Here is a 23992-nt window from a genome sequence, read left to right as displayed (position 1 = left end):
GAATGTTGCTTATTGTGTCTTGGCTTTTCTTCTTAGTCCGTGACAGGAGACATTTTTGTCTAGTGTTTCCATGTAGGAATTAATTATCCCTCTGATTTTTAGCCACAAGCATTTTCCTTAGGGAGGTTTGATTACTTCTAAATATTTAAGACATCTGGGGACTGGCGTTGTGGCACATTTGGGTTAAGCTGCTGCCTATGACACCAGCATCCCATATCCAAGTGCTAGTTCAAGTCCTGGCTCCTCTGCTTCCCATGCAGCTCCCTGCTAATGTGCCTGCAAAAGCAGAAGATGGCTCAAGTACTTGGGCCCCTGCCATCCATGTAGGAGGCTCTGATGGAGTTCCAGGCTCCTGGCTTCAGACTGCACCAGCCCTGGCCAAACAGCCATTTAAAGAGTAAACCCCTCCCTCCCTCCCTCTTCCCTCATTCCCTCTCTCTCTGTCACTCTGCCTTTCAAATACATCTTTTAAAAAAATTTTTAAAGATACCTGCACACCTCATGATATAAAAGCAGCATTATCAGGGCCCATGAAGAGATTCACATTCCCAATCCCCACTTGTCCCTGGCTCAGCCACTTGCCCTTTGCTTCTATAAAATGAGGACGCTGAACAGGTGAGAACTGTTTCCTTAGAACAGAAAACTGGGACCCAGCATGAGAAGTACCACTCGGACAGTCACACTGGCTGTGACCAAAGCTCAAGGCACAGCATTGCAATTGGATTCATGGGGAAGGAAGTCAGGCAGGCTTCCTGGAGGAAACAACGGCTGGCCGGAGCCTCAACGGATCAGGAAGCGTTCATGCTGCCGCAGAAGGAACCTGCCCGGTCAAGCACGATGCTATCTGATGGAGGCGTCACTGAACTTGGCCAATGAGGAATGTGTTCCAGCAGCTACGTCTCAGGAATGAGCTCTCCACGTTCAGACTCCGATGTGTGCATTCCTCACTCTCGCTAAATGTGTATCCAGGAAGGTCAGACTGGCCAGCACCTTTTACTATTCGGGGCTTTTCTTTTTCTTTGTCATCCAGTTACCAAGGTCCCATCCAACCTCAAAAAAGATAACAGGCCAGCACAGGCATAGGTGTTGTGATGTTCACTGTTCGGACACCACAACTTCTTGGCAATGTGAAGATAAATCAGAGAGGCTGGGCGAAGGGACACGCCAGGGCTATTGTTGAGATCAACGAGGGACAAGATACATCTGACTTCAAATGACTTTGGCAGTGGGATTAAGCAACATGCTTAGGCAGCAGCATTTTCATGTGGTTAAACAACCCGAACAATGCCAACAATAGATTCTGAAGGGAGGAGAGTTATTTGGGTTGACCTGGCCATGCAACCTCAGCAGTAGGCATTCCCACGTACTTGCCAGCTCCCCCTCAGCTGCTTTGTACTCATGCTGCAGGTGGCGTTCACTCGAACACCCAGCAGATGTTAGTGAGGACCAGAACTTTTCAATACACTGGGGATGCAACCATGAAGAAATGACACAAAACCCCTTGCCCCTGTGGAACTTACATTTCAGTGTGTCATCCTGTATCGAGAAAAAGTGTGATGAGATTTAACTTCTATCCCATGGGACGTGGCTGCTGCTCTGAACTGCCCCCAGGAGACACCTTGCAAAAGGATCTGGACCAGACCGGAGCCATGCTTCCTCCTGAGATCTTGTCCCTCCGTCCCAGTCTCTGTGTCACGTCAAATGTACAGGACAGAGTAAGGACAACACAGCCAGGCGCTTTATGCTTACCATGTCTTCATTCTGCAGCCAAGGGACTCCTAAAGCCCCAGGGCAGATATGCATCAAGGCCCTAAAGAATGTACATGGACTTTGGACCATGTCCTGGAATCTTAACCAAGAAAATAGTTCTTGCTTCTGAAAAAAGGGTACATGTAAAAATACACATCACTTCTTTATCTGACCTAGGCAGAAAAAAAAAACAAAGCAAATTATATGACCAACTATAAATGAAAGGATAGGTGAATTACTGAGATAACAAGCAGCCATTAAGTCAGTACTATGGCAATGTTGGAAAACACTTAATATGAAGTGTTAGGTAATCAAGTAGAACAAACCACTATCTATTCAATATAACAAGGATGTATAAATATCTACCAAGAAAAAGAAGATATTGATGGATATGTCCTAAAACATTAATACCTAATAGACTTAGATGCTAAAATTCAAAATATTTTTCTATTACATTCTATTTTCCTTTAGTGATTGTTACTTTTTATAATTAAAAAATTTAAAGCCTATACATACTTTTTTGAAAGCAAGCATGAGGTTGCAAGAACAAGCCCAACACACCCCTCATCATAACTAGGAGTCTGAAATACGGAGCCAGACTTTCTGGGTCTGAATTCTGATTCCTCCAGCTGTGACCATGGGCGAGTAACTGAACCTCTTCTCACCCCAGATGCCCACCAAACAATGGAGGTGGCCGTGCTCCCTGTCTACACAGCTTGGAATGAAGTCACTTAGAGGGACTGGCACAGAGTCTGACACCCAGTGAGCATACAGAGTAACAGATCCAACACCCCAGGGTCCTCCAAAAAAAAAAAAAAGAGTTCCAGCTAAGGAGAGGGAGGCACACCCACCTGACGCACAGGGACAGGTCTCTCAAATTTGTGCCTTTAGTGGGCAATTTTCCCTCCAGCAGCACCAAGCCCCAAATCTTTTACTAACATTTTAAATTTTCCCCTGAAGAAGCAGAACGGCATGAAGGTAATTCGTTTTGTTGATAATTACTCTCTTGGTTTTTCTTTTTAATGTACTGGTCATAATTCATTGTGCAAAGTGCCTTTTGGTTTTAAAAACAAGTCTAAAATTTATGTTAATAGGATTGTCAGAAAACACTAACCATACTTCATACAAATGCTGTTTATCCTGCCGACAGCAGTTACTCTGAAGATAAAAATAATTGTCAATACAGTCACAGTTTACTGTCAAAAATCTACTAAAAAAAAGATAGGTATCTGCTCCAAAATTGGTGAAATCAAAACTGATCTCTTATCTCTGGCATCTGACATCCTTCTACCTGTGCAAACTAAACCATCTAATGCTGGGCAAAAAAAAAAAAAAAGCACAGCTTGTCCACCATATGTTTTCAGTAACTATCTGTGGTGAGGACATAAACTTTGCTTCTTAATGATTGCCAATACTTATGTTTTTAAAATAAAATTCAGCTAAGGTTGCATAAATATGAAATCCTGGCCAATACAGAAGATCCAGGGGACAGGAGGGAATCAGGACAGACAGGTGGAAATCTTGTCTGTCCCTCCTCCCCCGAAATGAGGCATTATTTTCCCCTCATGGGAGAGAGACTTATGCGGCTCAGCTTCCAGAGAAATTCTTTAACCTAATTTGTTACCTAAATGCCCTTGGTCTTTTGCGGCCCAGGGATCATCCTATCAAAATAAGGTTGTGTTTCTGTTTGATGGCTTAATTTGCTTTGGCAACTTTCTTCCGTAGAGGGACTCTGACCCCCCCCCCCCCCCCCTGCTGGCTTGGAGCATCTCCCTACCCGGAACCACCAAGATTTGCAGGCTCATGTTGGAACCTCGCTGGGCACTAGCTGTATCATCTTCTCAAAGTCACAGAACCTCACTCGGCCCCAATCTGTGTAACGTGGACACAATACTTAATTTCCCACAAGGTTCCCAGAGGGGCTAAATCAGACAGGAGACACTAAATGGTGGCGCACGGCAGGTGATTAAAAACCCTGTTCTCCCCCCGCCCCGCCCCCCGCCCGCGCGCCGGGAGGCTTCACCCCTCATTCTCCGGATGCCCACATCCCCTGGTTTCTTCCCTGCCTTTCCTTCCCAGGTCAAAAAGCAAAGTCCTGAACTGGAAATTTCGGGTTTAGAAGAGCATTTGGGCTCTCCACTAACTTTGACCGACTCACCATTCAAGTTCCAAGGGAAGGTCGCTAAGGTGGGGGTGAGCTCAGTCCCTGCGGGTGGGAACTAAGGAGTAGGGGGTCCCCCATTCACTTTCTCACCTCTGGCATCCCGCAAAGACCCAAAAGGACCAGGACCCCTGAGCCAGCTTGCTACAGGAAGCGCCAACACTCAAATTCTCAAGCCCCCAAGTAACCTGCCCGCCCCTTGCCATAAAAACGCGAAGGGACAGGAAGCGGTGGCGCCGGCGGCCCCCAGGTAAGGTGCAGCCGCTGCCAATAGCTCTGCCCAACCTGAGTTTTCAGCTCGCTGCCCGCCCCGCAGGACCTCCTCCCCAGGGCAGCCAGAGGAGTTGGAGCACCGAAAAAGGTGCAGGGCCAGGGGAGGGGCGGAGGGGGGGCGCGGGGAGGCGGCCTCTACCCCGCAGCCAGCCGCGTCCCAACCCAGCCCGTCCAGGCCCCGGCCCCCGCATGCCCGCAGCTGGCCGCACTGCCTCTGCGCGCTCCCCGGTGCGCGCCGCGAGCTGTCAGCGCTCCTGGACGCCCTGGACTCCCGCAGGGAAATGCTACCTGTGGAAGTAATGCGTGCAGAAGAGGCCCAGAAGCACAGTGCCAGGCGGTCCGAAGAGAGAGCGGGGCTGCCGGGCCAGGATGCCCACGGGCACCACGAAGGAGGGCAGCTCCTGCAAAAACCAGGCGGCGCGGGCGGGCAGGCGGGCAGCTCCGGGCACCAGGCTCTCCGTGTACTTCCCGTAGCCCGAAGGCTTCGCGAGGTACAGGGTCAGTGCCCCCAGGGCGGCCAAAGTGACGCTGCCTGCCACCACCGGGCTCTGCTGGCACCTAAGAGGCATCGCGCCGTGCTCCCCGCCGATGGCCACCGCGCGCGCAGAGGAGAGCGCGCCCCCCACGGCCCCTTTATGAAGCAAGAGACGCCACCCCGCGTCCGCCCCTTCGGCCTTGGCTCCCGCCCCTCCATCGTGCCTCCCACCTCTGTGCGGCGGGCCCAGGCTCGGCTCAGCCACGATGCCTGGCACGCAGAGCTGGCGCGTCGGGATGCAGCCAGCGCAGAAGGGGAGGACCAAGAGTTGCGCCGGGCCCCCGGCCCCGCCTGCGAGCCCGCCTTCTCCTCCCAGGTCACTTGTTCGTCACCCATCACACCCTCTCCTAAGGCAACTTCTGAGGCTACGAAATCCCAAATGAAAGCCGCTGGGACGACCCAGCCGGGGTCGCTCTCCCGCCCCGCGCACATCCTCTGTGCGGTCGCCACGCCGCTCGCGCCTCGGTGCTCTGCGCTCCGTCACCCCCTGTGCAGCTCCCACCCAAGCCTGCACCCTTCCTTCCTTCCTTCCACCCTGGTCCGCGGGCCCGGCTGCTTCGCCGCTGTCCGGGTCAGTGCTGGCTGTGCCCCACCACGCCCCCAGGCAAGTACTGGCCTCACCGCGCTTTATCTGCATCCCCGCGTGCTCCCCTGAGTCACCTGCCTCGATCAGATACGCACGTCCGCTAGGTGTGGGTGCGAGCGCACGGCTTCCGGCTGCCGGTCGTGGTCCTCGTCCTGTCTGTCCGCCCCAGCCCCGGCTCCTCCGAGCCAGGTTGAAGTGTGGATCTTCTCCCGCGGGACGCCCCCTCCCAGCTCCTGAGCGGGGTCCCCGGCGCCTCGCAGGCCCAGACGCGGTTCTTTTCCCGCCCTTCTCTCTCCCTCTCTGTCTCTCCTGCCTCTTCCCTTCGATGATTCCGCACGCAGACTTCCGTGGCTGTCGCCTCCTGCCTCGTTCCCTCTTTCTGCTTTTTCTCGCTTCCTTCTTTCTTGGTCTTGGCTTTCTCCTTCCAGGTCGATCTCTTCCTGCCTGCTGTTCCCCTCACGTTCGCATCTTCTTGTCCCAACTTCCTAGATTACGTTGCTCCTGTCTCCTCCGGTCCTTTTCCGTCTCCCTTTCTTTGAGAGCTTTCTTCACCCTTCTGCGCTGGCTCGCTGCAGCTCTGACTCCCAGAGCCCCACTCAAGATTGCCCCAAGCTGTTCCGAGTTAGACCAGTTGTTCCAATAAAAGCCCGCCCCCACCCGCCTCATCTGCTCCACCTGGGCATGTATCCGAGCTCCTGGGAGACCGGGTAGAAGGTGCTACAAGGCACCCTCTGTTTGCTAAGCAATGAGATTTACCATCTCCCTGTTGGGTTAAAAGTCTCATGGTAGACTCTACTCCCGGAACCAGCACGGTGAGCTGCACACTGGCTCCTTCCTGCAACTGGCGGCTTGGTTCACCTCGGACCCCTGCCTGGGCGGTGCCCAAGCTAGCCCCCCATCCAGAAAGACGGCCCTGCCACAGCCTTTGCTGTCTATCCCTGGCCAGCCAGCCCTGCACGGATGCCTGTGTCTACAGTAGGTGTTAACAGTGGAGAAAATATTCGGAAGCTCTATGAACACTCAAGAAGCGTGACCACTGTCCTATCTAATGACAGCAAGATGCTACCTATCTGGAAACGACCCTTTGATGCTTATGTAGAAGATGCTATTGTTGGCTTCTTGGCCTTTTAGCCAAGATCCAGTGTAGAAGATGCCTTTAAGTCTGACATTCACCCACCGTTCAGGAGGAAACCTAGAGCACTCTGTGGAGATTCTGCACAAAGAACTTTGCTTCTGGCCAATCGCACATGAAAGACTCTAGGGAGAACTGGAGAGAGCCATCCCTGCCTTATCCCTGCCTTGAGACTGGGGGTTCTATGGTGAACCAGGAGCATTTCATCAGCATGGACCCTAAGGTGGGACAAGGCGCTGTCTCCACACTGTCTGAATTGGCACATTGGTTTGGCGATAAAAACTACTGAAGTTGACATCAGGACATGGAACTGCAGATACATTTAGGACATGAACAAGCCACCCCTTCATTTAGGACATGAACATTATGTATAGTTGGCCCAGAATTATGCTTTTCCTCTTTTAATTCAAATGAAGGGAAACAAGTGTAAATGAACCAAGCAAAAACATTTTGTTTCTTGACCTGTCAAATTGAAACTTGATTGAGCATTGAAGTGCTAAGATGTTCCTGGGGCTCATTTGTGAAGACACAGGGTGCCTTCTGCCAATGATGGCTCGTGTCAGGACAGAGGTGTGGAGTCAGAGCCAGGTCTTCCTGTGTGTTCTGGAAGTCTACAGTGTCACTCTGGCTACACTGGAAGTTTCTTGGGGGCAGGGCTGTGGCTCCTTGCTCTGTGATTCTCTGAGGCCCATCCGAGGTGCCCATAAAACGTTTTCTTGTGACTGCACTGCTACTTTAAAAGGGTAACAGTATGAGCTGAGTGAACACTAAGTATTAGTATTTTTGGACTTTTATGTTGTTAAGGAGATGACACTCCTCTCAGGCTTGGGTGTAATTTGGTTTGTTTATTTACAGTTTTGAATAAAACTGAGAATTATTTTTGTTTTGAAGATTTTTGTGTCATTCTTGATGATCTGAGATACCTAACAATATGTCAGTCATAGATGAGAACCATTGACTTAAATTCATTTATCTCCTCTGCCTTTTGAAAATGTCTTGGAAATCTCGCTTCAACCATGTCATCCCAAATAAAAGATATTTGGCATTAAAAACAAATTTACTGGTAATCATGCTTCAGTTTCTAACTAGTCACACCTAGGATTCCCCCAGACTGACTGAAGCACATTCCATGGGATAATCAGATGTCAGCTAGCTGGTTGCTTCCAGCTCTGTTTGCACTTGCTTTACCCTGCGGATGTAGCCCCAGCCTCCTCAGTCACTGCCTGCTTGGTAAGGACACCCAATACAACCTCCAGCAGGGACCTGAGCTTCAGACTCGCATTTTCACCCTGCTACAAAACCCTACTTGGATGCCTTCCAGAGACCTCAAACTCAACCCTACCCAACACTGACGCAGTTTATCGTCCCCTCATCCCACCCACGCTCAAATCCTCCCTGTGTGGTCCTGGTTGCTTGCTTTTCTCTGTCATCAGCAGCCATAGCTTCCCCAGGAAGCCAACTGCAGACCCAAGCAACTACATTTTTCATGGTTCCCTACAGTTTAGGAGAACAAGCCGTGTGACCTTTGAAAACCCAGCTCAATGAAATGACTTTTTTTTTTATAATGAAATTTCTCCTGTATCAATTCCTCACCACCACCCAGTTTTTCTCTTCACCCATTTTGGTCTTCATTATCTTTTTTTCCCACCACTGTAACAGCTTTTGCTGAAAAACAAACCACCCATAAAGTCAATACCTAATAAAAACCAATCATTCTCAGCTTGTGTGTCTGTGGGTTGGCTGGCAGTCATTTGATTCAGCTGGGGCTTGGCTGATTTCAACCATGCTCACTCCTTCTTCTATGAGGCAATTTAGGGCCCAGCTCCAGCCTGGGTTTGGATCAAGGGCTTTAGATGAGTGAGTTAGCACCCCCACCATGTCTGTGTAATGTCAACAACAGAAGCAGACACTAGGAGAAGCACACAAAGCCTGTAGGGCCAAGAGCTAGCACGCTCCTAATTCCTGTCCAGGCTTATCCTCTTCTCCAGATTTCTGCCACCATAGATTAGCTTTGCCTAACCCTGAACTTCACCTAAGCAGAATGATACACTATGGACTCTCTGGATAGGTTTTATCTACAGTTTGTTTTAATCAGTTATGGCAGGGCATGCAGACACTGATATGACTGTCATGAAAGAAAAAGTGTGTATTCACAGAGCCTTAGAAACAACAAGCTACTACACAGGGCCACGTGGGGAAGCACCAAGAATCAGTCAGCAGAATGCAGAGTTAGAACCTGTGGGCAGGTGTCTTTGGTATGACTTCTGCAGGAAGGAGTAAGTGAGGGATGGACAGAGTTAAGATTGGATGGTTGGAATACATCCAGCGGTTCCGAGGTATAGGTATAGATCTCTAGTTGCCTGTTGACCAGCTCTGGGCTGATGAACCCAGGGTATAATGTCCCTGAATAAGAGGAGGGGGTTGGGATACAGGCTGTGGATTGGTTGGCTTGCATATGAAAAGAACATTGGAGTTATTTATAATCTCGAGGAATTAGCCCTGAAAGAGGCAGTCCCTCCATTGTTGGCAAAGGCCCAGAGGTCAAACATCAGAAATAGAAAAAATAAAAGATCTAATCCTCAGTGTGTGTATATAATTCATCCATGTTGCGCATATGGTTGTACTTTTTTTCTCAATTTTCTATATCATTCCATTATGTGAGTAGTTGATTACTTAATTAACTGTTCTATTGTTGTCCTATGCATACTACCATAGACTGGGCAGCTTGAACAAAAGAAATTTATTTTCATATGATTCTGGAGGTTAGAAGTCCAAGATCAGGATTCTGATCAAGTCAGTGTTGATGAAAGTTGTGCCCCTGGTAGAGGGCTGCTGTCTTGTTATGTCGACATAGAGCCTTTCCTGGGTGCAGGCACAATGGTGGCAGGAAGGGAGAGGTAAAAAGAAAAGGGTGGGGGGGATGAGAATAAGTTACCAAGTGTCTCTTCTAATAGACAGGACTCCTATCGGATCAGGAGTCCACGCTTACCATTTCAATTAGCCTCAACTATTTCCCTAGGGGCCCGATCTTCAACTACAGCCACGCCAGAAGATTGGGACTGTACCATGAACGTGGGCACCATAAACATTCAGTCTATAACAATAGGCTCTTAAGTAGTAAACAATTTTATACACATTTATATAAACTGTTACCCCCTCAACAACAGAATTCTCAGAAAATGTATGAACCAGAGGACAACTAAAAATTATATCTAAGATGCTGAAAAAAATCCAACCAAGAATTTGATAACCAATGAGAATAATGAAATCACACACACACACACACACACACACACACACACTGCAGGAAGCAGTGATACAACTTGACAAGGAAAAACCTACTTGAAGATGCTGAAAAGTGGAGGACAATACCAGACAGATACTGATGGAGGATTCACAAACCTGTGAAGAGAAGAAGTGAGCATCCACTGCACTGGCGTCTGTTGCCCCTTTTGAGACTTTGAGTCTGCACTAAATGCTATGGTATACAGGATGCACACAGCAGTGGCAGAGCACACATTCCCGGAGTAGAGGAACCGGAGAGAGGACTCACCAAATGCTGTCTACCCACACCTCGGGCTGACCCATGAACAGTACATGTGCACAGCAGACTCAGAACAGCTCAGATTAAGATAAACATTCTGAATAAAGGCATGAGAAACAGAATTTCAAGTTCAGGTTCAGCCAAAGAGCTTACCTGCTCGAATAAAGGAAATAATATTGATGAGAGTAAAATACACCAACCATATTCTCCACGATTTAACATGAATAATGTCCAAAATAAAAGCCAAAATTACCTGAAATAATATAGGAAGGAAAATAAAATTAAACACATCCTCAAGAGAGAAAACCAACCGAGTTCCATCTAGAGATGAACCAAATTTTACATCTGTGGACAAGTGGCTACTATCATCCCATTAGTTTGCCAGGGCTCCTGTAACAAAGTGTCACAAACTAGGTGACTTAAAAAAAATAAAAATCTATTGTCTTACAGATCTGAGATCAAGTTGTCAGCAGAGTTGATGAAAGATAACTTGGTCTACTCCTCTCCTACAGTTTTTGGTGGTTTGGCAGAAATCTTTGGCATTTGATAGCATGGAGAAACACCACACCAATTCCTGCCTTCATCTCTACATGGTCTTGTGTGTGTGTGTGTGTGTGTGTGTGTATGTGCCCCCAAATTTCCCCCTTTTCATAAGAACACCAGTCATATTCGATTTGGGGCCCATCCTATTTCAAGGAACCATAATTCAAAGACAATAATTAACCTTAGTAAAATATAAAACCAAACTTGCTTTCAATGCATGAAAATCATAGCAGAGAGATAGCAAATCTCAGCATTGAATTAGAAATTTTTTTAATATAGAACTTCCAGATAAAATATGCAATTTCTGGAAAAAAAATTGAGGGTTAGCTATAAAAGCTTGAACAAAGAAGACAAAGGTAAAAGCAGTGAACTTGAAGATAGATCACTAGAAAAACAATGGAAAACAAATGTATTATCAGTAGCTTTATGGATGAAATCAAAGAGTCAAATGTATATGTAATGGAAATTCTGAGAAGAGAGACAGATTTAAAGCATGCAAAGAAATAATGGTTAAAATATCTCCAAATTTGATAAAAAAAAAATTTCACAGATTCACGGTTCCAAAGAAACTCGCACTGAGGCTCAACATATGTAATTTCTTTCTTGAAAGCCAAATACAAAGAGCAAATCTCAAAAGCAGTAACAGAAAAAAAAAATCTCGTTTTCTATGCTATAGAACAATACTCTGAGTAACAACCAACTTGTTATAAGAAAACATTTAGGTCAGGAGAGAGTGGAACAATATCTTTAAAATGCCAAAAGATGGGTGGGCGGTGTGGCATGACAGGTTAAGCTGCTGCTTGGAATGCCCACATCCCAGATTGGAGTGCTGGTTCTGATCCCATATAGCATCCCATATCAGAGCGCCGCTTCTGATCCAGCTTCCTGTTGATGCATCCTGGGAGGCAGTGGATTACGGCTCAAGTGCTTGGGGCCTGGCTATCCACATGGAATACCTGGACCAAGAACTTGGTTCATGGTTTCAGCCTGGCCCAGACAGGACTGTTGTGGGCATTTACGGAGCGAATTAATGAATAGGAGGGCTCTCTCTCTCTCTCTCTCTCTGCCTTTCAAGTAGATGAAAATAAATAAGTAAATAAATCTTGTAAATTGCTGAATCCTAACCACACAACAGTAAGTTGTAATGAACGGTCTTGTGGCTGAAAGACAAACATACCAGAGGAAAATATGGATCCTTAACAACAACAACAACAACAACAACAAAGAGGACATTGGAAATGGACAGCCAGGTAAACAAAAAAAGAGCCACTATTTTTGCCTCTTTGTTCCTCTTAATATTCGTTAATGCACTTGTTACGGATTTACTGTTTGTGTCCTCCCAAATTCACACGGTCAGATCCTAACCCAGACTGTGGTATTAAGAAGTGGGACTCTAGGGTGACAGGTCCTCAAGGTGGAGTTCCCGTGCCTGGGACTAGAATCCTTAGAGAAAAGAGATCACTGTCAGCTATGGATCCAGCCGGAGGAAGATGGTCACCAGCAAATCAGGAAGAGCACCCTCACAGGCGCCAGATCAGCCAGTGCCTTGATCTTGGGACTCCCAGCCTGCAAAACTGAAAAATAAGTGTTGTTTAAACCATCCAGTCTATGGTATTCCATTATGCTAGCCCAAACTGTATAAGACACCATTTAACTATCTATGTTTGTATTATGATATGATTCTATAAAATTTATAATGTATCTGATGTACCATATACACAATTTTAAAGGATGGAGAGATACGAATGTATAAGGTTGCAGGATTTCCCATTTTCTGCAACTACAATTATTTTGTAAGTTATGAATGTATACTGACATCCCTAAGGGACCCTATAACACAGTTAATAAATAATAGTCACAGATTCCCCAGGAAAACTTAAATAAAATCTAAAAATACAGAAGGGGGACATGTAAGGAATAACAGAAAAACTAAACACAGAGGAGTTAAGTGGTTAGAACTGCTTGAGAGACAGACATGAAAGTATCACTATGAGTATTTGCAGGTGACATGATCTTGTATATAATCTGGTTTTAAAAAAAATGTAAAAAAAAAAAAAGAAAAGAAAAATGAGTTGTGGTATAGCAGGTAAGGCTATATAGGAATAAGGGTGTTGGTTCAAGTCCCAGCTGTTCCACTTCCAATCCAGCTCTCTGCTGGTGGCCTGGGAAGGGCAGAAGAGGATGGCCCAGGTGCTTGCATTCTTGCCACCCACATGGGAGACCTGGAAGAAGCTCCTGGCTCCTGGCTTCAGCCTGGCCCTGCCCCCAGCTGCTGTTGCCATCTGGGGAATGAACTAGTAGATGGAAAACTGACCTCTCTCTCTCTTTCTCTCTCTCTCTCTCTTTCTCTCTCTGTTTATCCCTCTCCCTCTGGAACTCTGACTTTCCAATAAATAAATATATCTTTTTAAAAATGTTAGAACTAGTAAGTATGTTCAGCAATGGTACAAAATATAGGATCAATATAAAAACACAATTGTGTTTCTATGCCCCAGCAATTAAAATCTGAGGTGAAACTATAAAAGCAATCCATGGGGCCAGTGCTGTAGTGTAGCAGGTAATGCCACCACCTGCAGTGCCAGAATCCCATACACCAGTTCAAGTCCCAGTTGCTCCACTTCTGATCCAGCTCTCTGCTATAGCCTGGGAAAGCAGTAGAGGATGGCCCAAGTCCTTGGGCCCCTGCACCCACCTGGGAAGAAGCTCCAGGTTCCTGGCTCCGGATCAGTCCAGCTCCGGCCATTGTGGCCATTTGGGAATGAACCAACGATGGAAGACCTCTCTCTCTCTCTCTCTCTCTCTCTGCCTCTGTCTCTCTTTAATTCTACCTTTCAAAGAAATGGATAAATCTTAAAAAAAAAAAAAAAAATTTGGCCGGTGCCATGGCTCAATAGGCTAATTCTCCGCTGCAGCGCCAGCACACCGGGTTCTTGTCCCGGTCGGGGTGCCGGATTCTGTCCTGGTTGCTCTTCTTCCAGTCCAGCTCTCTGTTGTGGCCCGGAAGTGCAGTGGAGGATGGCCCAAGTCCTTGGGCACCTGCACCCACATGGGAGACCAGGAGAAGCACCTGGCTCCTGGCTTTGGATCAGCGTGGTGCGCCGGGCCGCAGCAGCCATTGGGAGGTGAACCAACAGAAAGGGAAGACCTTTCTCTCTGTCTGTCTCTCACTGTCCACTCTGCCTGTCAAAAAAAAAAAAAATCCATTTACACTAGCACCAAAAAAACACAATTGCTTAGACACAAATTTAACAAGAGAAGTGCAAGACTTACACACTAAAGACTACCAAAAAATTGTTGAAATAAATTAAAGAGTACTTAAATACATGAAAAGATAGTCTATGTTCATAGACTGAAAACTTAATATTGTTAGATGTCATACTCCCTGCTATGGACTGAATTGTATTCCTTCAAATTTTTATGTTGCAGTCCTAACCCCAAATGTGACTGTAACTGGGAATTGGTCAATGAGGAATTAAGGCTAAACAGTGTTGTAAAGAAGGCACCCAAATTCAATAAGCAAATACATACAGAGAGAGAAATCTCTTTTTTTCCATCATGTGGGAGACATAGCATGAAGATGGTCATTTGCAACCCAGAAAGAGAACCCTCATCAGATACTGACTCTTGATCTTGGTTGAAGTTCTTGGACCAAGCAGTTAGCCAAGTTGTGAGTGCACAGGAAAAATTCTTGAAGGAAATTTAAAGTCTCCTCCACATAACATACAAACGATAATGAAGTAAAACAGCTTTATTCATGATGTGGAGAAAGCTTTAGGGATCTACATAGGAGGTCAAACCAACCACAACGTTGCCTTAAAACAAAGCCTAGTCCTGAGCAAGACCCTTACTCTCTTCAATTCTCTGAAGGCTGAGAAAGGTGAGGATGTTGCAGAAGAAAGTTTGAATCTGTCAGAGCCTGATTCATGAAGTTCGAGGAAAGGAGCCACCTCCATAAGATGGAAGTGCAGGGGGGAGCTGCGAGGGTGACGTTGAGGCTGCAGCAAGTTACCCGGAAGTTACAGCTCAGCTAGTAGACGAAAGGCCTTCTATTGGTAGAAGATGCCAGCTAGAACCTTTGGAGCCAAAGAGGAGGAGTCAGTGCCAGCTTCAGAGCTCCGAGGGACAAGCTGACTCTCATCAGGGCTTAACACAGCTGGTGACTTCAAGTTGAAGCTAAAGTCATTTACCTTGACCCCCAGTGAATGCTCTAAATGCACTGCCTACGTGCCATAAATGGAACCAAAAAAAAAAAAAAGCCTTGATTATAGCATACCTGTTTACAAATTATAGTATACCAGTTTACCAAACATTTTAATATATTTTTGGGGCCTACCACTAAGAAAGAAAATACAGATTCCTTTCAAATGTTACTGCTCATTGAAAACGCACCTGGTGACCAAGGGCTCAGATGAATATGTCCACTAGCACTAACATTGATTTCATGCCTACTAACACAGCATGCATTGTGTAGGCTATGAACCAAGGAGGGATTTGCACTTTCAAGTCTTATTAATTTTTAAGATTTATTTTATTTATTTGAAAGGTACAGTTACAGAAAGAGAAAAGGAGAGGAGACAGAGAGAGAGATCTTCCATCTGTTGGTTCACTCCCCGAATGGCTGCAATGGCCAGGGCTGAGCCAGGCTGAAGCCAGGAGCTTCATCGGTTCTCCCACATGGGTACTGGGACCCAGGTCTGTCCTCTGCCATCTTTTCAAGAGCACTCCCAAGGAACTGGATTGGAAGTGGAGCAGCTGAGACTCCAAATGGGATGCTGGCATCACAGGCAGGGCTTTACTTGCTATACCACAATGCCAGCCCCTCAAGTCTTTTTATTCAACAAATACATTTTTGCAAGGCTGTAGATATCCCTCTGATGAATCTAAGCAAAGTAAATCAAAAACTTCCTGGAAAGGATTCACCTTTCTAGAGCCCATTAAGAACTGTCATGATTGACGGGAGGAGGTCAAAATATCAACATTAAGAGGAATTTGGTAAAAGTTGGTTTCTGCCTTCATGGATAACTTTGAAGGGTTCGAGACGACAGTGGAGGAAGTAACTGCAAATGTTCTAGAAATAGAAAGAGAATAGAAGTGGACCCTGAAGAGGTGACGGAATTGCTACAATCTCATGATAAAACTTTTTTAATAGAAAACTTTTATTTAATAAACATAAATATCAAAAGTACAATTTTTGGATTATAGCAGTTCTTCCCCCCATAACCATCCTCCTATCCGCAAACCATCCCATCTCCTACTCCCTCTCCCATCCTATTCTTCATTAAGATTCATTTAATTATACAGAAGATCAACTCTATACTAAATAAAGATTTCAACAGTTTGCACCCACACAGAAACACAAAGTATAAAGTACTGTTTGAAGACTAGTTTTACCGATAATCCTCATAGTACAACTCATTAAGGACAGAGATCCTACATGGGGAGCAAGTACAAAGTGACTCCTGTTGTTGATTTAACAATTGACACTCTTATTTATGATGTCAGTAATCACCCAAGGCTCTGGTCATGAGTTGCCAAGGCTATGGAAGCCTCTTGAGTTCACAAACTCTGACCTTATTTAGACAAGGCCATAAACAAAGTGTAAGGTCTCTCTACCCTTCAGAGAAAGGTACCTCCTTTTGTGATACCCCATCTTTTTGAGATCTCACTCACAGAGATCTTTCATTTAGGTCATTTTTTTGCCACAGTGTCTTGGCTTTCCATGCCTGAAACACTCTCATGGGCTTTTTAGCCAGATCCAAATGCCTTAAGGGCTGATTCTGAGACCAGAGTGCTGTTTAGGGCATTTGTCATTCTATGAGTCTGCTGTGTATCCAACTTCCCATGTTGGATTGTTCTCTCCTTTTTAATTCTACATGATAAAACTTGAATAGATGAGGAGTTGCTTCTTATGAATGAGAAAAAAAAGTGGTTTCCTGAGATGCAACCTTCCCCTAGTGAAAACATGGTGAACCTTGTTGAAATGACAACAAAGGACTTAGAATGTTACACGAATGTAGTTGATACAGCAGCAGCAGAGTTTGAAGAGGTGGGTTCCAATTTTGAAAGAAGTTCTGTTGTAGGTGAAACACTGTCCTATAGCATTGCAGGCTATAGAGAAATTCTTCAGGAAAAGAAGCCACTAGATCCGGCAAAATTCATCACTATCTTCCTTTAAGAAATTTCCACAGCCCCCCAACCATCAGCAACCACTACTCTGACCAGTTAGCCACTGTCAACCTCAAAGCAAGACCTTCCACCAGCAAATACTTAGTGACTTGCTGAAGGCTCCAATGATCATAAGCAATTTTAATACTAAGATATTTTTAAGTAAGGTATGCTCATTGATTGTTTTAGACATAATGCTATTGCACATGTAATAGATGGCAGAATAACGCAAACATAAAAGTTCAAGGCACTGAGAAACGAAAATATTTGTGTGGCTTCCTGTCTTGCAATATTTTATTGCAGCGGTCTGGAATGGAACTCCAAGATATGCCTGTCATCCTTTCTTAAAGCAGTAAACATTGCTCCAAAGCAGATAGACAAATGATCAAAAAGCACAGGAAAAGATGCTCAACACAATTCACCATCAAGAAAGTGAAAAGCAAAAATCACAATGAGAAACCACTTCATACCCCATAGGATGGCTGTATTCAAAAAGACATACCATAAAAAATGTTAACAAGGGTATTGGAAAATCGTATTCTCACACATTGCTAGTGGATATGTAAAATGGTGTAGCCACTCTGGAAAATCATTTTGCAGTCCTTCAAAAAGTGAAATCTAAGTTACCACATGACCCAACAATTCCATTCCTAGCCTGCAAGAAATGAGAACATATATTCACACAAAAACTTGGACATTGAATTTCAGAGCAGTCTAGTTCCTAATGATCAAAACTGAAAACAACCTAAATGTTCATCAGTAGATGAATGACTAAATAAAATGTGTTTTTGTCACACAATGGAACATTATTCAGCCACAAAAGCAAAAGAAGCATTAATGCATGATACAGCATGAATCTCAAAAACATCATAATAATAAAACATTATTAGAAACATTATAATAATAATAAAGAACCTGTTCTCAAAAGACCACATGATATGCTTTAATATTCAGTGTCTAGAATAGGTAAGTATAGAGAGACTGAAAGTAGATTAGCAGCTGCTTAGGGCTTGAGGACAGACAAGAATGGGGTTGAGAGGGTGATTGCAAATGGGCGTGGAAATTTAATTGAGTGATGAAAATGTTATAAAATTTCATTTCAGTGATAATTTCATAACTATGAATATATCAAAAATCAAATTGTATTATTTGTATGTATAATCTTTATATAAATTATATCTTAAGCTATTTTAAATGAGTAAACAAAAGTAGGAGGTAATAATTCCCATTTTATTTTATGGGATCAATATTATTCTGATTGGGGCCAGTGCTGTGGCACAGTGGGTTAAGCCACCATCTGAAGTGCCAGTATCCCATATAGGTGCCCGTTCATGTCCCAACAACTCCACTTATTATCCAGTTCTCTGATAATGCACCTGGGAAAGCAGCAAAGGATGGCCCAAGTGCTTGGGCCCCTGCACACATATGGGAGAGTCCCATTAGAAGCTCATGGTTCCTGGCTTCAATTAGCCCAGCTCTGGTTGTTGTGGCCATTTGGGAAATGAACCAGTGGATGAAAGACCTCTCTCTGTCTCTCCCTCTTCTTCTCTATAACTCCACCTTTCAAACAAACAAATAAATAAATCTTTAAAAAATATTACTTTGATTCCAAAATCAGCCAAAGGCATTACAAGAAAAAAGAAACATGTTGTTACTCCTCAAGGATATAGATACAAAAATCCTTAACAAGATATTGATAAAATGAACCCAATAATACACCCAAAAAGTAATATATCATAAGGAAGTGGAGTTACAGAATAGAATAGAGAGTTCTGAAAGAGCCTCATACAATTGCTTTTCTTTTTTTTTTTTTAATTGACAGATAGAGTTAGACAGAGAGAGAGAGACAGACAGAGAAAGGTCTTCCTTCCATTGGTTCACCTCCCAAATGGCCGCTACAGCCGGAGCTACGCCAATCCAAAGCCAGGAGCCAGGTGCTTCCTCCTGGTCTCCCATGCGGGTGCAGGGCCCAAGCACTTGGGCCATCCTCCACTGCCTTCCTGGGCTACAGCAGAGAGCTGGACTGGAAGAGGAGCAACCAGGACTAGAACCCAGCACCCATATGGAATGCCAGCGCTGCAGCTGGAGGATTAACCAAGTGAGCCACGGCGCCGGCCTCATACAATTGCTTTTCAACAAAGGGCACCCAAACTATTATGGATTTTTAAAATTTTTATTAGCATTATTTATTGTTGGATGAAGCAATTCTAAAACTACCTTAAGAGCTGTGGGATAGGGGCTGGCGCTGTGGCACAGCAGGTTAACGCTCTGGCCTGAAGCGTCAGCGTCCCATATGGGCACTGGTTTGAGACCTGGCTGCTCCACTTCTGATCCAGCCCTCTGCTATGGCCTGGGAAAGCAATGGAAGATGGTCCAAGTCCTTGGACCCCTGCACCCACGTGGAGACCCAGAGGAAGCTCCTGGCTCCTGGCTTCGGATTGGCACAGCTCCAACTGTTGCGGCCAATTTGGGAGTGAACCATCAGATGGAAGACCTCTCTCTCCTTCTGCCTGTCCTCTCTCTGTGTAACTCTTTCAAATAAATAAATAAACCTTTTTAAAAAAAGAGCTGTGGGATATAGATATTGGATTGAGAAAACGTGTAAGTACATGATTATGCTGATGTTGTTAGGAATCAAGTTTCTCACTGTGGAAAAAGTGATTGTACATTCTAATACGGAATGCAAGAATTAAAATAAGTCACCCCATGGAGAAAGACTGCATAACATATGCATGTATATTCATATGGATGTATGTATAAGCAAGCACACATGCAAACATTTCCTAGCTCTGTATGTAAAAAGGGACAAGAAGCAAAGACATTACAACAGCAGTAAACACACCTAGTGCCCAGATCTTGGTCTCTAATACCAGTCTCACTAAAAGGATCTAGAGCTCCTAAACAAAAAGGTGGGGCGCTGGTTCCAGAGCTAATGCAGAGAAAGTATAAAATGTGGCTGACACATCTTGTTATATCACAAAGTAAGAAAGTTCTCTAAAAATAAAGAGCAGGGGCAGGGCATACCATAATGTTATAGCTTCTCAACTTTGATCTTATGGTCTCTCTCGGGACAGCAATCATAAACTCCACCTACCCCGTGGAGCTCCAGGGGACGTGCTTAGGGACATTTGCAGTTTGCCTTCCACAGGACACTTCAGAGCCTCGTGATGCCCTGAAGCCTATGCAACCCTTGCTTGCAGGTGTCTCTTTCGCAGGAAACTTGTTTCTACAGGCAGCTGCTCCTGTGGCTCTTGTCCAGCAGGTTAAGCCCGTCCAACATTTGCTCTGGAGAAAAACATTATCCCGGTCAGGACACAAGGATGCCTTCTCCCTGGAAGGAGATCCCATCTCTGTCTTCCAAACTGCCTGCTATAGAAACTTTCTTGGGAAGGCGACTCTGAAACACAACTGTCAATGCTGTGACAAGAGATTCCAAACGGAAATTGCCCCCTGAACACATTACCCCTACTTGCCACTGGAAAATCTCCCCATAAAGGCAGATGGCCAGTTCTAGCTGAGACCACATCTAGTCCACCTGAGACAACCCATTCAATTTGCCTCAAGCAGCATTTAATTAAGGCTCCTTTGAACAGGACTCCAAGCGGGAGGCTGAGGCTGAGGCCAGCTCGCAGAGCCGACTTACTCCCCAGGGCTCTGAATGAACACCTGCCATATTCAGGGTCTACCTCAGAGAGCCAGATGCCTTTGCCTTTAACTTGCTGTAGCGACCTTCTGCTTGGCCCAAGACAGAAACCCAGCTAGAGCAGGATGTATTATTGATTGCCCAGACTCCAGCATTATCTCTGAGAAGGGTGTCTAGGGATACTTCTACCATCTACAGCCACTCTAGCCAAAGAGTTAAAGCTGATTTCCTGAAAGCTTCCCATAGCTGTGTTGCAAGTCTCTTAGGGCCACCCCCAGGGTGCAGGTCATAGTGTTTAGGGAAGGGAGCCAAGTTATGGCCTGACTTCCACACAAGAAATACAATGCTGACAGTGGGGGGTCCCTCCAAATGGGACCAACAACAGAAAAGAGATACAGGTTAACAGTGGCTCCAACAGCACCTCCTGGCTATCCAGGAAACCATAGAATTCCTGGTTGAAATAACTGAGTCTAGTCCATATTTTAGAGAATCTGCTCAAGGACAGCCAGGTCAACCCGTCCTGTTTGTCCAAAACACCAGCCACTTGGGATTTGTACACCCATAGATGGCTGGAAATAAGGTTGGTTATGGCATTAAAAGGTTTTTTGGAGAGGCCAGCACTGTGGCACAGCAGATTAAGCCACCACCTGCAATGCCAGCATCCCACATGGGCACCAGTTCTAGTCCCAGCTGCTCCACTTCCAATCCAGCTCCCTGCTAGTGCACCTGGGAGAGCAATGGAAGGTGGCCCAAGTATTTGGGCCCCTGAAACCACATGGGAGTTCCAGTCCCCTAGCTTCTACCTGGCCGGCCATTGCAGCCAGATGGGGAATAAACCAGTGAATTGTGTATCCATCTTCCTCTCTTTCTAATTCTGCCTTTCAAATAAGTAAATCTTTGTTTCAAGGAAAAAAGGTTTTTTGGTATAGGAAGTACAGAATCTGTGCTTTTTCTCCTGTCATTTTCAGTAGACTTGTTGACAAGGTTAAAGCAGGTGGCGAGAAAAGCACAGAGGCTTCGGAGGGGGAGACGGACTCAGCAGGCAGTGAAGCCTTGGGCACTCGCTGCAGTCTGGCATCAGGATGTTCTCCCACGTGAGAAAAGCTCCAGGTGAAGTCTCACCAAGTGTGCTACCCCAGTGCCCTGTGGTTTTTGTTAGAGAAAAGACAGATGCATCATGCATCTTTGCAGGTCTACATAGCCCCCTCCATCTCCCCTCCCCTTTCCTCCTGATAATGACCTGAGAAGGCAACAGGTGCAGTCAATGAAACACCTGCCTTACTAAGGTTATGTGGACCAAGCAAATAATAGAGAGGTAGATTCTGATTATTAATCCACTGTTGGCCTCCCGCTCTTGGTTGGATTCCCAAATTGGGTATTTGGTGGTAGCCTCTGTGTCAGAAACATGGAGTCAGATTCAGTTAGTAGCTTCATTCTGGTTAGTCTTATCAGAGAATGGGCCCTGACTGTGGGCATCTCTGAGTGTTTCAGATATTTCAATCAGCAGCCACAATCTGTTCCCACATTTCATGGCCACAGAGAGGGATGTAATTAATCCTCTAGTGTTATTTCCACGTGGCAAACCAAAAAGCTGGACTATTGGCAACAACCTATGAGTTAGTCAGCTTCGGTGTAGTCTAAGCCCAAATATTTACAGGAACTTTGGTAATTCAAGGGCCCATTGAGCAACAGCTTTACTTCAGGCAGTGAATTGGGCAATACCATTTCTTCCAAAGTGGTAAGTACCACTTTTCCACCTGGAGCCAAAATGCTACTGAGCTCAGGCCAATTGGGTTCTTGAATATACTATTTCCATATGACAAGAGGAGCACTTGGGTGTCTACTCGATTTATTAGTCATCAAGTCTGAGTTAACCCACCCAAAAATGGTAAAATCAAGCCAGAGGGTTGGGTTACAATGGGTCAGTTTCTACAAAAACTCAGTAGAAAGCTAACAGCTGCCTTTTTGTTAATTTTTTTTATTTTATTGTTTTATTTTAAAAGCAGAGAAAATGACAGCAAGAGAGAGACAGACAGATCTCCCATCCACTGCTTCACTTGCCAAATGCCCCTAACAGCTAGGACTGGGCCAGACCAAAATCAGAAGGTAGGAACTCAATACAGGTCTTCCAAGTGGGTGGCAGGGACCCACCTACTTGAGCCATCACCTGTTCTCTCTTAAGGTATGTATTAGCATGAAGCTAGAATTAGCAAAGGAGCTGGGACTTGAATCCAGGCACTCTGATAAGGGATGCTGGCATCCCAGGAGGCATCTTAACACTATGCCAATACCACCAACTCTCGTCACCAACAGCTGCTTCTAATTAACTCTGCCTAACCTTGGTTCAACAGGGAGATACTATATTTTGTATACTGAAACATATACAAACCTACCCTTTGCTACATAAGGAGACCTTATCTTCCAAGTTTTGATATACAACTGTCCTTGCAAGTCTTATTCCTTGGAAGTAAGTGCCTCCAGATGAGGTGCGCAAAACCATCTCTGTTTTCTTCAGCAGCTGACTGTCATATGATTTCATTTCCAATGTATTGAGCCTACTTGGTATTCCCAAAGACTCTTGGATCACGAATTAGCATCATCAAATCAGGAAATTTGTCTGCCAAGACTTCTTCAAATATTTTTCCTTTATTCATCTCCATCTCTTCTTCTGAGACTCCAATATATATGACATTGCTTAACGTAGTTTCACAGATCCCTGGGGCTCCGATATATTTTTCAACCTTTATGTTTTCCTCTGGGTAGTTCAGTTTGGATGACTTCTAAGGATCTGCCTTTAAATACATAACCCTTTCTTCCACAGTGGTAAATTTGCCACTAATCTCATCAACTAAATTTTGTAGTTCAAAAATTGTTCTCAGTTCTAGTACTTTCATTTGGTTATTTCTTATGGCTTCTATTTAACTTTAGAAATTTCACTCCTAACATTTTTCCACAGATTCTCTAATGTGTTTCAATGAAGTCACTATACTTATTCAAACATCTGGTGTCCATGGGTCAACCTCTTTTTTTAATATTTATGTATTTATTGTCATTGTTTATTTTATTTTTAAAAAATATTTATTTATTTATTTATTTGAAAGTCAGAGTTACACAGGAAGAGAGAGAGAGAGTCAGTCTTCCATCCGCTGGTTCACTCCCTAGATGGCCCCATTGGCCAGAGCTAGGCTAATCTGAAGCCAGGAGCCTGGAGCTTCTTCCAGGTCTCCCATGTGGATGCAGGGGCCCAAGCACTTGGGCCATATTCCACTGCTTTCCCACGCCATAGCAGAGAGCTGGATCATAAATGGAGCAGCCAGGACTCGAACAGGCGCCTATATGGGATGCTGGCCCTGCAGGTGGTGGCTTTACCTGCTATGCCACATCTCTGGCCCCAGGGGTCAACTTCTTTAAACATATTTTTCTCTTGTCCTTGAATCACATTTCCTATTGATTTACCTATCTAGTAGTTTTTTATTGCAACTGGACATTGTGAATTACCTGTATGTTATAAAGATGCTGTATTTGGGCCTCTTCCTCTTAATCACTTTGAACTTGTGAAGGCTTGGTTTTAGTTTTGTTTGTTGTTGTTTGTTTTTAAGAGTGGCTCTATTTTGATTTTCCTCTTAGTCCTGAGAGAAATCCTTTAGTCTTGCAATGCAGT

The 23992-nt window shown here is 45.0% G+C and overlaps 1 protein-coding gene across 8 annotated transcripts in view; it reads right to left on the bottom strand.

Annotated features, from left to right (window-relative positions):
* The window catches only part of SRD5A2 (steroid 5 alpha-reductase 2), a 106703-nt gene that overhangs the window by 51816 nt on the left and 30895 nt on the right, over positions 1-23992 (bottom strand). For 5 of the 8 annotated variants that reach the window (XR_516296.5, XR_011386720.2, XM_002709931.6 and 2 more), the window contains exon 1: positions 4472-4788. The exons of 1 other annotated variant lie outside the window; for it this stretch is intronic. Coding sequence is in view for 5 of the 7 variants with exons in the window: in XM_002709931.6 (XP_002709977.1) it covers positions 4472-4752 (281 nt within the window). In the remaining 2 variants the exon portion in view is untranslated. Of the gene's footprint in view, positions 1-1520; positions 1542-4003; positions 4132-4471; positions 4789-23992 lie in introns of those variants that run through there. 2 more of the 8 variants (XM_089327774.1, XM_089327777.1) reach the window with 2 other exon arrangements.

Source organism: Oryctolagus cuniculus, chromosome 2 (genome assembly GCF_051225735.1).
Source record: "Oryctolagus cuniculus isolate XC-2025 breed Fujian yellow rabbit chromosome 2, ASM5122573v1, whole genome shotgun sequence".
In the NCBI taxonomy this organism is placed as follows: Eukaryota; Metazoa; Chordata; class Mammalia; order Lagomorpha; family Leporidae; genus Oryctolagus; species Oryctolagus cuniculus.
The sequence above is the reverse complement of the archived record's forward strand: the minus strand, read 5'-3'. Positions and strand labels throughout refer to the sequence as shown.